The sequence below is a fragment of the Carassius carassius genome, chromosome 19 (genome assembly GCF_963082965.1).
Source record: "Carassius carassius chromosome 19, fCarCar2.1, whole genome shotgun sequence".
In the NCBI taxonomy this organism is placed as follows: Eukaryota; Metazoa; Chordata; class Actinopteri; order Cypriniformes; family Cyprinidae; genus Carassius; species Carassius carassius.
Genome location: NC_081773.1, coordinates 19,402,152 through 19,417,329, shown reverse-complemented (window position 1 = coordinate 19,417,329; position 15,178 = coordinate 19,402,152). Strand labels below are relative to the sequence as shown.

The 15,178-nt window shown below is 37.3% G+C and overlaps 1 protein-coding gene across 1 annotated transcript in view; it reads right to left on the bottom strand.

Annotated features, from left to right (window-relative positions):
- The window catches only part of LOC132095309 (integrin beta-like protein 1), a 44,670-nt gene that overhangs the window by 17,632 nt on the left and 11,860 nt on the right, over nt 1-15,178 (bottom strand). Inside the window, exons 5-8 of the mRNA XM_059500160.1 lie at nt 14,541-14,681; nt 9,259-9,399; nt 8,510-8,656; nt 2,013-2,129 (exon numbers count right to left, since the gene is read on the bottom strand). Coding sequence (XP_059356143.1) covers nt 2,013-2,129; nt 8,510-8,656; nt 9,259-9,399; nt 14,541-14,681 — 546 coding nt within the window. The remainder of the gene's footprint in view (nt 1-2,012; nt 2,130-8,509; nt 8,657-9,258; nt 9,400-14,540; nt 14,682-15,178) is intronic.

Sequence of the window (15,178 nt, the reverse complement as noted above, 5' to 3'; positions counted from 1 at the left end):
AAAAAGAGCAGTTTTGGGATGTGGTGGAACATGAGATTCACATTATGGATGTGGAGACAAAAATCTGTAGCAACTGCGTGATGTTACATGTCAATATGGACCAAAATCTCTGAGGATAAATAAATTTCATAAATGTTTATGAATTAACACTTCAGTAAATGCTGTTGTTTTGAACTCTATTTATTGAATAATCCTGGGGAAAAAATGTATCATGGTTTCAAAAATATTAGGCAGCATAACTGTTTTCAACATTGATAGTTATAAATGCTTAAGCATCAAATCAACATATGAAAAAATCATGTGACTTTGAAGACTGTAATGGCTGCTGGAAATTCAGCAAATTTAATAACATCTCACAGAATGGCTGTTCCCTTTCAATCGATCACTCTCGAAGCCACGTCGGTGACCGACAAATATGGGATATCACTTCGATAGACCAATCTACTTTGACTGTAAACTAAAAGAGCCAATGCACATTGGCATGCAATTATTGCATCCAGCTGCCGCTGATCACTGCGTGAGTATAAGGAGGCAGCAGGTGCAATGCATACCAGCTTTTCGATTCGAAGCCGAGCGACAGTATCGTTCTGCTTACCTCAACTGTGTCTACTGTGAACTGCGAGTTCAGCACGCTCTGGGAAGCTTCCTGTGTTGGCGAGACGGCGCTACAGCGGCGGTCGTTCCAGTATCGAGTGGGTTGCACACTTCAGGCTGCACTACCCCCTGTCCTGTGGCAAGCGGCCATCTCCCCTGTGCGCCTCAGCACTGAAAGAGCATTTCCTACATGAGCAAATTCTCTCTAAAAGAGCTCCACTGGTGCGTCTTTTTAAAGACGACAGATTGTCCTTTTAAGAATGCTGTTTCACCCGTGCGTTTCTGGGTGAGTTCATTACCTGTTGCCCAAACCTCACCCCATGGTCAGATCTTGCATTTATCCGGGCAGGGGTGCCCCTAGAGCAGATCTCCAGGCATGCTGTGGTTTACACGGATGCCTCCACCACCGGCTGGGGGGGCCACGTACAACGGGCATGCAGTCTCAGGGGTTTGGACGGGCCCACAGCTGCAGTGGCACATCAATTGCCTAGAGTTGCTAGCAGTACACCTTGCCTTGAACTGTCTCAAAGGTCTCTTACGAGGCAAGCATGTGCTGGTCCATTGCGTACATCAACCAACAAGGTGGTCTGCGCTCCCGTCGCATGTCGCAACTTGCTCGCCACCTCCTCCTTTGGAGTCAGAAGGTTCTGAGGTCACTTCGTGCCGTTCACATTCCATGCCTGCTCAATCGTACAGCCGACAAGCTGTCTCGAGCAATGCTCCCGGGAGAATGGCGACTCCATCCCCTGACGGTCCAGCTGATTTGGAGACGGTTCTGAGCCACTCAGGTAGACCTGTTTGCTTCTCCAGAGACCTCTCACTGCCAGTTGATCTACTCCCTGACCGAGGGAACTCTCGGCATGGACGCACTGGCACACAGCTGGTCGCGGGACCTACACAAGTATGCGTTTCCCACAGTGGCGTTGAGAGTGACCGACTGAAAGGGAACGTCTTGGTTACGTATGGTAACCCTTGTTCCCTGAAGGAGGGAACGGAGACGCCATGTCCCGTCGCCATGGTTGATGTACCGCCACTGAGCTGCCGGGTCCCCGGCTCGGCTCCTCAGCGAAAACCTGGTATGCATTGCACCTGCTGCCTTCTTATAATCACGTTGTGATCAGCGGCAGCTGGATGCAATAATTGCATGCCAATGTGCATTGGCTCGTTTAGTTTACACTCAAAGTAGATTGGTCTATCGAAGCGATATCCCATATTCGTCGGTCACCGACGTGGCGTCTCCGTTCCCTCCTTCAGGGAACGAGGGTTACCATACGTAACCGAGACATTTTTCCTGTATTTTTTGCAAATAAATGCAGTCTTTATGAGCATTACATTACTATGGCCCATAGACAAGCAGCATCTAGAGATGGCACCATTAATGCTTATCTCATTCTGCTCTGTGTGTTTGTGTGCATTACCTCCACAGATCTCTCTGTTCAGGTCCTCACACTGCCTGTCGTCACACTCACAGTTCTTTCCATGTATGCGTTTATCTCCGGGTGGATGGCATGTGCACTGGCCACACAAACACTGTCCTGAAACACACAAATACTCTGTGAAAGGCAAGAAAACCAAACATGACAGTGAAACCCAAATCAATCTTATATGTGGCTATTTTTTGATATTTTCTTCTCAAGATCTTGTATGAAGGTAGTTTAAATCTACATTTCACCTTGAATTTGGCTTATCAAGGTCAACCAGAAAACTCATTGCACTGAAAAGCACAGAGTGCCTTGGTCTATGCTTATCATAGAGCACATTAGGCTGCTAAAGTGGCACTGTCGTTGTTTGACATTGACAGCCGTTACAACTCCAGCACCGTGCAGGCGAGGAGAACAACAAAGCAACGCCCTGTCTGACAACCCCTCAGCCTGCCAAGCAGATAAAAGCTGCGTACTGCCATTGCCACGGTAACTGGTGATGTCATAAAATGTTTCCTTCATCGATTAGCATGTGGCGTCATGTAGCCCTTTCCTTAGCCTTGCGTGGCTACCCAACATTTAACTGCTAAGCCTGCAAGAGAGAAGAGCTCAAAACGTAACGAAAAACATTTTATGACAAACCACCTGTCTTTTCTGTCAGATTCAGTTCATTTTCACACCTCTAATAGCGTTATCCATCAAATAGCAAATCAAATTATACAGAACTGTCAGTGACAAGTTGAGCTCAATGAGTTAAAATGTACAAGTTATCATACTGACAAACTAAACTACTGAGCATGAATTGATTCTGCACATTGTTCAATGCCTTTATACAGACAGTAGAAAACACATGATGCACTAGACAGCCAAAGTCTATCTTTTCCATATGCTTTCACAGTGGCTAGTTGCATTATGTGTGTTTAATGGAGAAAGCAGAGCTGGCAGCTTCAGTGTGATTAATGGCTCCCTCGCTGATCATGTACTGCGCTTTGGTCCAAATCGAAACAATTAATTCGTTCACAATATTTGAGAGACAGCCATCAGGCAAGTTCAATTCTCTAGGGAGCTGTGCTTGCACAGGTGCCAAGACAAAAGCCCCGTTCCTCTAAATTGTTAAATATCATAATGGCTCAGCATCATCAAGAGTTACTTTATTATAAATGTATGATCATGGTACTTAAAACCTGATATGGGCATTTAGAGTAAACGCTGAAGAGGGAGGTGTGCCACCTGTTCTGTATTAGACCTGGATTTCTATCACAATATTGTTACATTTAAGAAGTTTTCAAGAGACATTGGATATGTTACGATTCACAGATTTATAGTACAGTACATAATACAATTACATGCATTAGTGTGCATTTCTGCATAGGAACACCTGTCAAAAAATAAAAATAAAAATAAAAATAAATATGCATTCACAGTTAGTACACAGTACAACTACTTTTTCCTTCTTAGTATTAAGCCTACTTTTTCAATAATTTCAAGAAGCTTTTTCTATAAAGAACACTAAAGAAAAGATTCCACGGATATTTAAAGATTTTTCATGGAACCATTGATTCTATTAAAGAATATTTATTTTTAAGAGTGTATTTATGAAATCCACCTGTGCAATGCTTATTTTCAATGTAGGACAGACTTATTCTAATCTCTTATACTATTTAGGACAAATGCGAATTGGGGCACAGCCATTTTGAAGTTATTCTTTGGCATGTCTGGAATGACTAAATGCCAAGACTGTATCACTCTTGTGCCACAGACTTGACAAGGACAATCAGGCTTGTAAAGACACCAGTGTTTAGCCACACAGACCACTGCCAGCTCTGACATTAAATTACAAGCGTGCCGGAGCCGTGCTGAGTGTACCCTGATGTGTCCTGTGAAGCATAAACCTGCCAAATACAGAGGTTCATGCAAATGAGACTTCTGGGGTCCTAAAAGGGGTGAGAAGGTTTCTCACTGTCTGCCTTTTAAAGTGCAATTAAGAAATGTCAAGAGCCACAAAGAACCAGAGGTGGACTGTTTCACAGTAGGGTTTAAGATGCAAATGCATGTAGGTTTGTTTATATGAATATAAAATTACCTTAACTGTACACTACAGTGAGAATAAAATCATTCATCACATTTCTTTATTATAATATAATATAATATAATATAATATAATATAATATAATATAATATAATATAATATAATATAATATAATATAATATAATATAAATCATTTGCACAATTCATTATAAAACACTGATTCAAAAATTACATGATCCAAATTGAAGTCACTACATACAGCTTAACACATTTTAAGAGGCATTAATATTTTATTTACTTCTAATGCACCACTTCCCATCATTTGCTGGTACTGAATATAGAGCAATCTGGGGAGAAGTACTAGCTTTACCACTTTTTCTTTTGAGACATTTTGCTTCTGTCAGACAATCTTGAAACATAGCATTTGGAAGCTTTTCAATCGGCACAGGAAATGAAAGGTCAGGGAGGACAGAACGAGTTGTGGCATTTGAAGGCATCACGAGACCACTTTTCAGGTGCTTCTCACTAGCAGCTACATGTACTTTATAGGGACCATAACAGTGACTGCACTGTGCATGTTTATGTTCATAAATATAAAGTGTAATTCACTAATGTCATTTTATTCATTTATTTTTTACTTAAACATTCCTCACACAATTCAACAGCATATACATATACATAGTACTTGGCCACATTCAGAAAGTACATTCCCTCTCAGTGCAGAACACCACTTGGTCCTTGTGAACCAAAGAAGGCCACCATTATCAAACTCGGAGGAAGTGATTGCAATCAGCCCTAATTCTGCTGATTTGCTTTAAAAGATCGCTCATCACGCCAAGCAGTTCTTACAACACACTGGATATCAGTCAACATCTGCGTGGCAAATTAGGCTTCTTTTCCTTCTACTGTAAGACGACTGGGAGTGTTGAATGATTGCTGCTGTGCATGTTTAATCAAGATGCATTCTTTGTATATGGCGCTGCGCAGTAATCTCAGAGTGCATTAGTGAGCTAATGAATAGTGTAAAAACTAACACTCAGTAGCTTCCGTCAGTGCAATCATTCATTTGTTGCTTCTCAAATGGAGGGATATACAACCATGTAGTAAATATCTTTTGGTTATCCTATCATTGCATGTAAAATGGTAACATTAAATGTCAAATGTTTGATGTATGTAAAGGTCATATGCAATGAAATGGCTGACAAGTTAGCTAAGGATTCATCTTATATATGGTTGGAGCTGCTTTTCCAGCCTCAGCAGAAACACTCTCAGAATAGGTGTTTCCTGGAGGATATTCCAAGCTTAAGAGAATGTGAAATCTTCCAGATTTTCACTTTCGCCGCCTCAGCTGGCTCTTTGTTTCCTCTCGAAACCATTTACAAACTCTCTTACACTATACTGCTCTCTCTTTGTCCATTTCCTGCGAGTATTCACGAGTCACTGGCAATGATGAAAAATGGCCACATAAGTAAAAGGAGCACGGCTAGCACACACAAAATCAAGATATCCATTTTTAGCCAGATGCTACTTGAATCTCAAGCAACTGTCATGTGACATGGGAATCCCTCATATGGGGCTTCTCAGTGGAACTGTGTAAATGTTGGATTAATTCAACCACGTTGAGAGTCCTTAATTGTGGGAGTGAAATTCAGAATGGAGGAAACCTGAATAATTACCTGCTGTCAGGATAATGGATGCAGCGAGCAGATCTATAGCTCTAATCATGGGTGAAATTCTATGTAAACAGATGTATAAATCATTTGCTGGCCACATCTCATAGCACATGGTCACAGTATGGAGGGAGAGTGATTCTGCCAAAAGAGCCTCTGCTAAAATAAATGCTTTAATATAGATAAGTAAAAAAAAAAAAGCGCAATATGAAAAAAAAAAAACACATCCAGATCAAACATAGCTGGAGACAATCACTTCCACCAACACCTCCAAAGCTTGCACAGTCCTATACCACTTCCTTGATCATCATTTCATTCTGTAATGCTTGGTAGTTTCGAGTTATATACAGTATGCATTCGTAGTTTCGATTTTATATATGCATCTGCTTACACATGCAATTGCTTATTTCTGCTTCTTCTTCGTTGTGTTTTTATACAGACATTCAATACTTTTTCAAAAGATGCATAATAGCGCCTCCTGTCGTACACCAGTGAAAACATGGAAAGTCTGAAATCAATGGCAGGCAAAGAGTTAAATAAGAAAAAAGAAACTAGTGAAACAGCTACTATAATATAAAGAAATATAAGTACTTTTATTTGTATGTGTAATATAACAATACTTGATTAATCATTAAAATAATAATAATTATTTAAACAATAAATAAACAATGTATTATTTAATCAGAATACACTGTACAGGTTGTACTTGTACAGCTTGTCATAAAATTGTGGAACACTTTAGTCAGTCAGTGCTGCAAATAAATTAATTAAATAAAATGGCTTCCTTCCAGGAATTCTTTAATTTTGTTTTAAAATTTCCTGCCAATTAATTATTGAGCTTGGACACAATTTAACCCACCATTTGGTTAAAACAGATTTTAGATGCTTTAAAGGTACAGCTGAAGGAATTAAAGTGAATAATTAATTATAGTGACTTTGTAAGCATATTTTTTTTTTTTTTTTACGGTACTCACATAATACTCTCTATGTTCCTGCAAAGACCAGAACAAACGGTTTTCACAGTGCTAAGATCCAAGCACGAAATCCCTGTGCGGATTTAGCTTTTTATACACATGGTGCTGAAAAAAATAATAATACAATGCATCTGGTTCACTAAAAGATTTGTTTCTAAGTTTCACCACAAGACTTGCTGCCAGATTCAGTGTTATTTCAGGTGCTACAGAAACATGCAGAGCTAAAGTCTTGAGGGATAAAACACAAAAGCTGCTACATACCTGATTCTTCCAGCCTGCATGTTCACATTTGTGTTTCTTATGTCCACTGGATTTAATCAGTATTGACATTGTCTATGACAAACATGGACTAGCATTTAGTATTTACTGTAGCACTGTAATACACTTTCAACCCAGCCATTACAGCAAAAGTCATTTAATTTTAGTTATATTTAGTTATAAGTTATATTATCTGCTCTATGTCGCAGGAGTATACGAGAGCACGGGGGTGGAAGTCCTTTGAAAAAACAAGCGCACAGAACACAGGCTTCATTAAAGTTAAATTATCACCTCACTCAGTGAAACAAGACTATTATTATCGCTCTTCACTTTCTTTGCAGCGGGGAACTATGGAAATAGCATTGTTTTGGAACAATTGCACTAGTTCTGATTCATCTACTGTGACATTTATTCTCTTTCTAACAAGAGTGTCTGCATAGAGATATGAATGGGCACCCCGTGCTCTCGTAACTATATATATATATATATATATATATATATATATATATATATAGTTATTTCTTCTTTATCATATTGTTAGGTACAAATGCCACTCTTACTACAATTCATGTTACTACTATAAAACCTTATTAAATTAATGTTGGTTCTTCAGCTGTGCTGGAATCAAACCACAAATGCCAAATTACATTTACACTTACATTTATACATTTAGTCATTTTGCAGACACTGTTTTCCAAAGCGACTTACAATTGGAGAATACATAAAGCGATTCTTCTTAAAGAGGCAAACAGACACAGGAAGTGCTTGTAATACCAAGTTTCAGGCATTTGTTCAAATATGTACAAGCTAGAAAGAAAAGGTATAAATATATATATATACATTTTTGTATGAAGTCAAGTAAATTAAATTACCAGTTTTATGACAGTCACAGTCACAGTCACAGTTACTGTAACTACATTATTTTGTTGGCCAGGTAACCTAACAATGTATTTTGTGTTGTTTCATCTAAATTAGCTACTAAAAATGTATATTTATTATAACTGAAGAGTATGCCATTAAATACATTTTAAGGGCCAGACAAGGTAACAATTTTACATTTCAAACTGTGGTTTACCAAAGAAGGATAAATCAATGATTCACACAGCTCTATCAAAATCCATTATTTGTGGTGTGTATTCAGTATATAATCCTGCATCTGTTTGGAGTATGTGTGTTGTTTCTGGGTTTAGCAGTAAACTATCTCAGAGACATGTTTGGTCTCTTATAATTATTGCCGAAACACTGTTTCGAATGAATCTGCAGGCTCAGAGAATGACGCAAACCGCAAAAACCTTATTTATGTACCAACATGTGTTTCATTTAAACCAGTCTATTAAGATTGACATGCCAAATGAGAGTTTTGCTAATTTTAGCATCGTTCTTTCCGCGCAAGCTTTGCATCATGCCATAGAGCGACTAATTGGGAGATTTGAAAATTACACACTTCACCTTTAAGAGTCCTCTGGCCTACCACGCGACCCACAAATGCAACACCTCGGATCTGTGAAACACTGCTGCTGGAACCCACTCTGGCGCAGATGAATAGACACTAGACTTAATTACCTCTGCCAAAGCAGGGCAGGCTGGAGGTTCCCCGGCACTTCTTCTGACTGGCTTCCACAGACAGCGAGCAGGAGAGAGGATGATCGCATTTCTTTCCATCCCAACCTTCCTTGCAGTCGCACCTGCCACAGTTACATTGACCGCGACCTTCAAACAGACACATAGCAGGATTTAGAGTCCTTTAATGGATGAACGATCAACTGAAGCTCTGCCTGAAGCTGCCCTAGATACAGAGAAAAGATTATACATTGGCGGTGTGTGTGTGTATGTGTGTGTGTGTCAGTTTATGGATTTGAAGTTAAAGGGCACAACTCAGAGGTCTGGCTGACCACGAATTGAAAAAATGTATTGTCAACTCTGTCCTCTGAGGCAAACATAAGATTGAAGCGCATATGGCCACAGAGTTATTTCTCAGCATTAGAACCAGATGTTGAAATGTTTCTGAACCGCATCTGTTGTTCTTCAGCTCAGGGTAATCCATGTGGCCTGTGTTTATGCGAGATCGTGAAGAGAACGGATATCGAACAGTTCCACCCTGCCCTGTATTCAGCAACTGTCTTTTTTTACTGCTGGATTTTGGAATTTGAACCATTTCCTTTTGAGGGGGTTTTGATGAAGACAAAACTGACCCTTTCAACTTGAGAAAAACTCTGCCAGAGTGCCAAGTTGGGATACAAATGTAATATATACAACATAAACTGATGATAAGAATGAGATGTTTTATGGAAATGTTTCAACTAGTGCTTCACCTGAACAGAAATCATCTGAGAATCTGTCGTACACGGCATGGCAGCTTCTCTCGTCACACTCGCAGGTCTCTCCGTGAATGTCGCCCCAGTCTCCTGAAGGATCCACATCATAGCAAGTGCACTCGCCACATACACATGTGCCTACAAAGACAGGGTGAAAGTATTGTGAAACTTTCACTTTGGGATTGAGAATCATATTAACTGACTCTCAAATTGTCCTGTTTAAGTAACAGTTAAGAGAAGCTCAGAAATCTTAAAATTGTAATCTTAAAAATGTATCACAAATAACATATTTAATAAAAGAGACCAATTGTGGCACTTTTCATTACACGTTTTTTAACATTTAAAAAAGCCTTTAAACAAGCCTTTCTCAAGCCAGAATTGCTTACTGTACTGAATACCTCGGCAAGTTTTTATTATGACTCTGAAATAATTCTCTCATGGTCACTAAGACTGCATTAATTTATATACATTTATTACTATCAAAAATACAGTAAAAACAGTAATATTGCGAAATGATTACAATTTTATTTGTTTCCTATTTGATAATATGATTTAAAATGTTATTTATTACTGTGATGGCAAAGCTGAATTTTCAGCAGCCATTACTCTTAATATTGTAAATCACATGAATAACTTTCTATTAGAAATCATATGCAGATAGGTAGTATTTATATTATTAACAAAAAATAGTTGCTATATTTATGTGGAAATAGGGATACATTATTTTCAGGATTCTTTGATGAAAAAAAGAATAATAATAATTAATATGAAACACAAATATTTTGTAACATTATAAATGTCTTTACTGTCATTTTTGATCAGTTTAATAATAATAATAATAATAATAATAATAAACTTACAACAGCAAACTTTTTTTATTTTTTTGAAGTTCAGGAACTGGTATTCTTAATTCAGTGCTGATCATTTTTTTTTAAAGTGAGGCTTCCTTACATTTATATTAATGACTAACATTTAGGACAGACTAAGTTTTAGGTTTGAATTCAATGCCAGGTAAGGCCATTTTCTGATTGTTGGAATACGGGTTCAAACTGTTTTGCCTGTGTTAGAAGGATTAGGGCTTACTGAAACAGTTAGCTGCACAGCACTATAATTGAAGTGATGCTGAAAAGGAAAGCCAAATTTCTCCTGGGGGCCAAATCCTCCAGAGCCCAGCTGACAATAAAGGGGCCATGCATGGCAAGGATTGATGAGGATGCTTACTCCAAGTTCCAGTTAATCTATTGCTGGGGCGACAGTCATGGCAACAGAGCTATGGGAAACACCTTCACTCTGATAAATCTGAGCCAGACCAGATGCAGCACAACTGGAAATCCTGTTTTCTCTTATCTGTGCAGCGAAAACACACTGGGAAGCGACACAGCTGGCGTCCTGCGAGCAGGGGGCTAGACCACTGCCGCTGCCACCATTTGCAGTCAGGGCTGAAGCCCTGGGGCCCGAGCAAAGCGAGCAATATTCGATAGGCTAAGTAAAAATGTCAGCAATTCTGAGAGAGCGGTGAGGGGCTCAAAAAATTAAAAACTTCAAATACAAACAACAGAAAAAAGCATGAGTTAGTCTGGTCAGTAAAATCCCCAGCTATCAGGTTATTTTACTAAAGCTTATTGAGTGGAAGTTGTTGGAACAGCAAGTGAACTGGGCACATGAAGCAGATAAAAACAGTGTCATCGTCCACACAGATTTGAGGTTAGTTTGATTATTAACTTAATTTATGTTGATTAACTGGATTTGAGTTTAAACAAACTACATTAATTTAAGGGTTGGGAGATAATCCGGTAGAAATATATCAATTGTTGATTGAAGTGCGTCATGATGTATAGGGCAAGCGTATCATTTAAATGTGTTTTAAGCAGGTTTTAAAACAAATGGTTTAAACTGTTCATGGACATTAAGCAGCGGGGCAGAATTCATTCTGGTAAATATGTAAGACTGTTTCTGCCTGATACGCGGCTGACTAAACTTTCGCTCCTTGTGCTTAAACAATTAAATACACATAGTTATGAGTCAAAATGCCGTCTTTGTGAGTATACTTGTAAACACAGTTATTTGTTGCTTAAATGAACGTTAATAGTTAAAGATAAAGCATGTGTGTAGTGTTAGGTTATATGAGATCCTGGATTATATGATGAGGCTTTAAAAGGAAAGTTCACCCAAAAATGAAGATACTGTCATCATATGCTTACCCTCAAATTGTTCTAAACCTCTATTAATTATTTTTTTCTTCTCAACATAAAATAAGATATTTTGAAGAATGATCCTAACCAGTTTCTGGTCCCTAATGACTACAAGTGTATTTTTATCATACTGTTGTTCCAAATATATTATTTTGTGTTCAAAAGCAAAAAGAATATCATATAGGTTTAAAACAACAACAGAATTTTCATTTTTGTGTGAACTATTCCAGCCTAATATACAGCTGCTGTTGCCATTTGTGTCCATGATGTCGCTAAATTAAACATCAGAAAAAAAAAAATATTCTTGACTGAATCACTTTTGTAAAATAAATAAGAATCAATGTATAATGAATGCATAGAGTGAAGACTATTCAGTCTATTTGTACATTTTTTTTATATAATATAATATTTATTATTCAGTGCCTTAAGATTTTCAAGTAGGCCATTTCAAGTTCAAGTTTTCAAGTAAGATTTTCTGTTGTAGCCTAATTTGTGACTGTTTACTTGTCTTCAGTAAGCATATTTCTACTTAGGCTAGTATTATTTTTTGTGATATTGAAAATGTTAATAAAAATTATGAAATTTCAATGCATCAATTTTCAATGCATTGATATGGGATAAAAATCCTATTTAAAGTTTATATAAATTATATACTTATCATTATCGTGATTGTGGGTAGCTGCAATAAGTCATAGCCCAGGGGGGCAGTGCGGTCTTAATGTGGCCCTGTTTGCAGTCCTGTCCAAGACCTGTCCTCTCGTGAATATAGAACTTACATTGCACTTGATTTGCATTGTGCAACCTCCTGCGAATGCTTAAATAAATGGCATGAGCTGTATTATTACACTCGTGCATGTAAGAGTATATTGTTGCTTAGTGTGTAGCACTTAAGCAAATACAATGATGTAGTAGACCACTCTTCAGTAATCTTATTAGGGACTTGCTTACACTTGGCTAAGACTCAGTGGGAGTCCACTGAGGGAATGAAGAAACGATTAATGGAAGCCCAAGAGTGTCTTAGAAATGCTAATTATAAAATCATTACAGAACCATCTCTAACTGTAAAATTAAGGATCTACAATATAGTTTATCCGCCAATATTAGATATTAGACCAAATCTGTATTGGTCAGTATTGGATATACATTAACACTCAAAAATTTAGGGTCAGTATAAGTTTATTTTTTTATTTTTTTAATTAATACTTTTATTTACCATGGACACATTAAGTTATTAAAAAGTGACAGCAAACATATTTATACTCTTTCAAAAGATTTTGATAAAAAAAAATAAAAATAAATTGAGCTAATATTGAAAAGTAAAAAAAAAAAAAGGACAAATTACCATATAAGAGTGATTTCTTTAGGATCATGTCACACTGAAGACTGGAATAATGGTTCCTGAAAACCCAGCTTTGTCATCACAGGAAATTACATTTTAATAAAATTGTATTAAAATAGAAAACAGTTATTTAAAATTGTAATAATATTTTACAATACTATTGTATTTTAGATCATAATACTACAGTATTACTGTAGTGTACTGAAATAATTCAGCCTTGGCATAAGAGACTTTATAAAAAAAAATTATATTTATTTATATATATAGATATATATATATTGCTGACTGACTGCAAACTTATTGATATTAACCCCAAACAATATTGGATATTTAATATTGCATGCTCATTTCTTTTATTTATATTTTAAAAGTGAAACTGATGTGTGGCCAAGTATGGTGACCCATATTAAGAAATTGTGCTCTGCATTTATCCTATCCTAAGTGCAAAAATCCTAAAAAAAAAACACAGTCTTTGTATTGTTTATATAAAATCGATATTATATCAATAAATGTTTCTGTTTTTTTTAAGTTTAAGTTTTAAATCTAATACTGCATGTCATGTTTTGTCTCTACATCTAAAAACACAAAGATTTCAGCCTGGAATAGCCTCTCAACACTTTGACCAGACTGAGAAAATTTTTTCATCTAAGGGACCTACCAGCATAGTTTTCTTTACAAACATTAGTTGTAGATATAAAACTCCCTTTTTCAGGCCTCCCTTTGGCATCCCATACTTGCCAAAATCACATTTAATAGACGCTCCCAGCAAGAGTTTGCATGAGTCTGGTTTTAAAAGTAGCTTTTATTAGAACCTAAGCATTTTTGCTTCATTTATAATTTTTCCCCCTCCAAAAGGTTATTAAATGTATAACTTTGCATAGTTGTATTTCAAAGTGAAGGGCAAGCTACGTCATGGATTTAGAGGCTGACTGACTAAAACAGGCTGTCATTTCACACAATAGCAGCAATCCACTGAGACCTGCCATTCACAGGGCAGAATGTATAATTGAAGGGTATAAACAGAATATAAAATACAGAAAATGAGGCTGGACAGCTTAAAAGAGGCCAAAATAATGGATATATTTTACCATGTGCACTGGACGTGCACACAATGGTAACTTAATTTCTGTTAAAGACAGAGGGTTTTCCCCTCAGTGTGGATGATAAAAATACATACGTGGTCAAATGTATCGATAAGCATGCCTAAGGAAGGCCGTGAGGGATTTTCAATTCCTTTGGAAAGTGTAACGTCTGAAAAATGCTTTGTTTTTAGAAAGCTTTTGATGTGGAAAACCAGCGTGGTTGCTTGTGATGAGTGGATACGGTTTGTGGGCAGATTACTTAACCACAGACAGTGGTTTAGATTTGAGGTTGAGTTTATGCTGTGTACCACTTCACCCTTTTGATGTAATCAATTTCAGAGAAGCTCCCTTGAGGTTCACCGGCAATATGAGAGCCAAAGATTTTTTGGCAGCCTGATGCATCTTAATGGAAAATGCATTTTGCCACTCTCATTTGTGCTTGTCAGGTGAAATTACTTATGCTGTATGCTGATATGGGACAATTAGACTTATTTCGTTGCAGATTCTCTGTGGAAAAAACCCTTCAAATAAAATTCTAATTTGATTTAGATGCCCCTGCAGGAGCATTAAGGATAACATATGGGAATATATTATTAGTTAAGGTTAAAGGGTGATAGGAAATATTGGTTACGTCAGAGAAAGCTAAATGCTTGCACAAAGACAGACCTCTGTTGCTGCAGATCTTGCCATCTGGAGATGTGCATCTCCGCTTACTCTCCCATGGGCTGATGTCACACTGGAATTCACATTTATCTCCATGCCAACCAGCCGAGCAGTAACAGTTTCCACAGTAACACTTTCCATGGCCTGCAACGACGAACACAGAGAGGGAAGAGAGAAATTCAGTTTCAGAGTTTTGAGATTAAAAAAAAATAAAAAATCATCACTGACCAAATGCAGGTATACTGTAGCAGGTGTGCATGTTCCTAATGCTTATATTGCTACAGCCACCATAGTCTCAAAAAAAAAAGTACAGAAGCTGTCACTGGGGTGGTCCCTTTTCAAAAGGTACACTTTTGTACCTTATTTACCTCTAAAAGATACAAATTAGCACAATAAAGGTATATATTAATAACTACTGAAATAGCTATCTAAAATGCACATATTAGTACCTTTTTTAAAGAGTACAGCCATAGTGACATATTTTGTACCTTTTTTTTCTGAGAGTACATTAAAAGTTTTAGCAAAAATCAGTAAGAAAAACAATGCCGCTTTTATGTCATTTTATTTTATATTTTGTTAAATAGACATATACAATTTACAGAAATGTGTCCAGATATTTTATGGGTCACTCAGGACTGGTC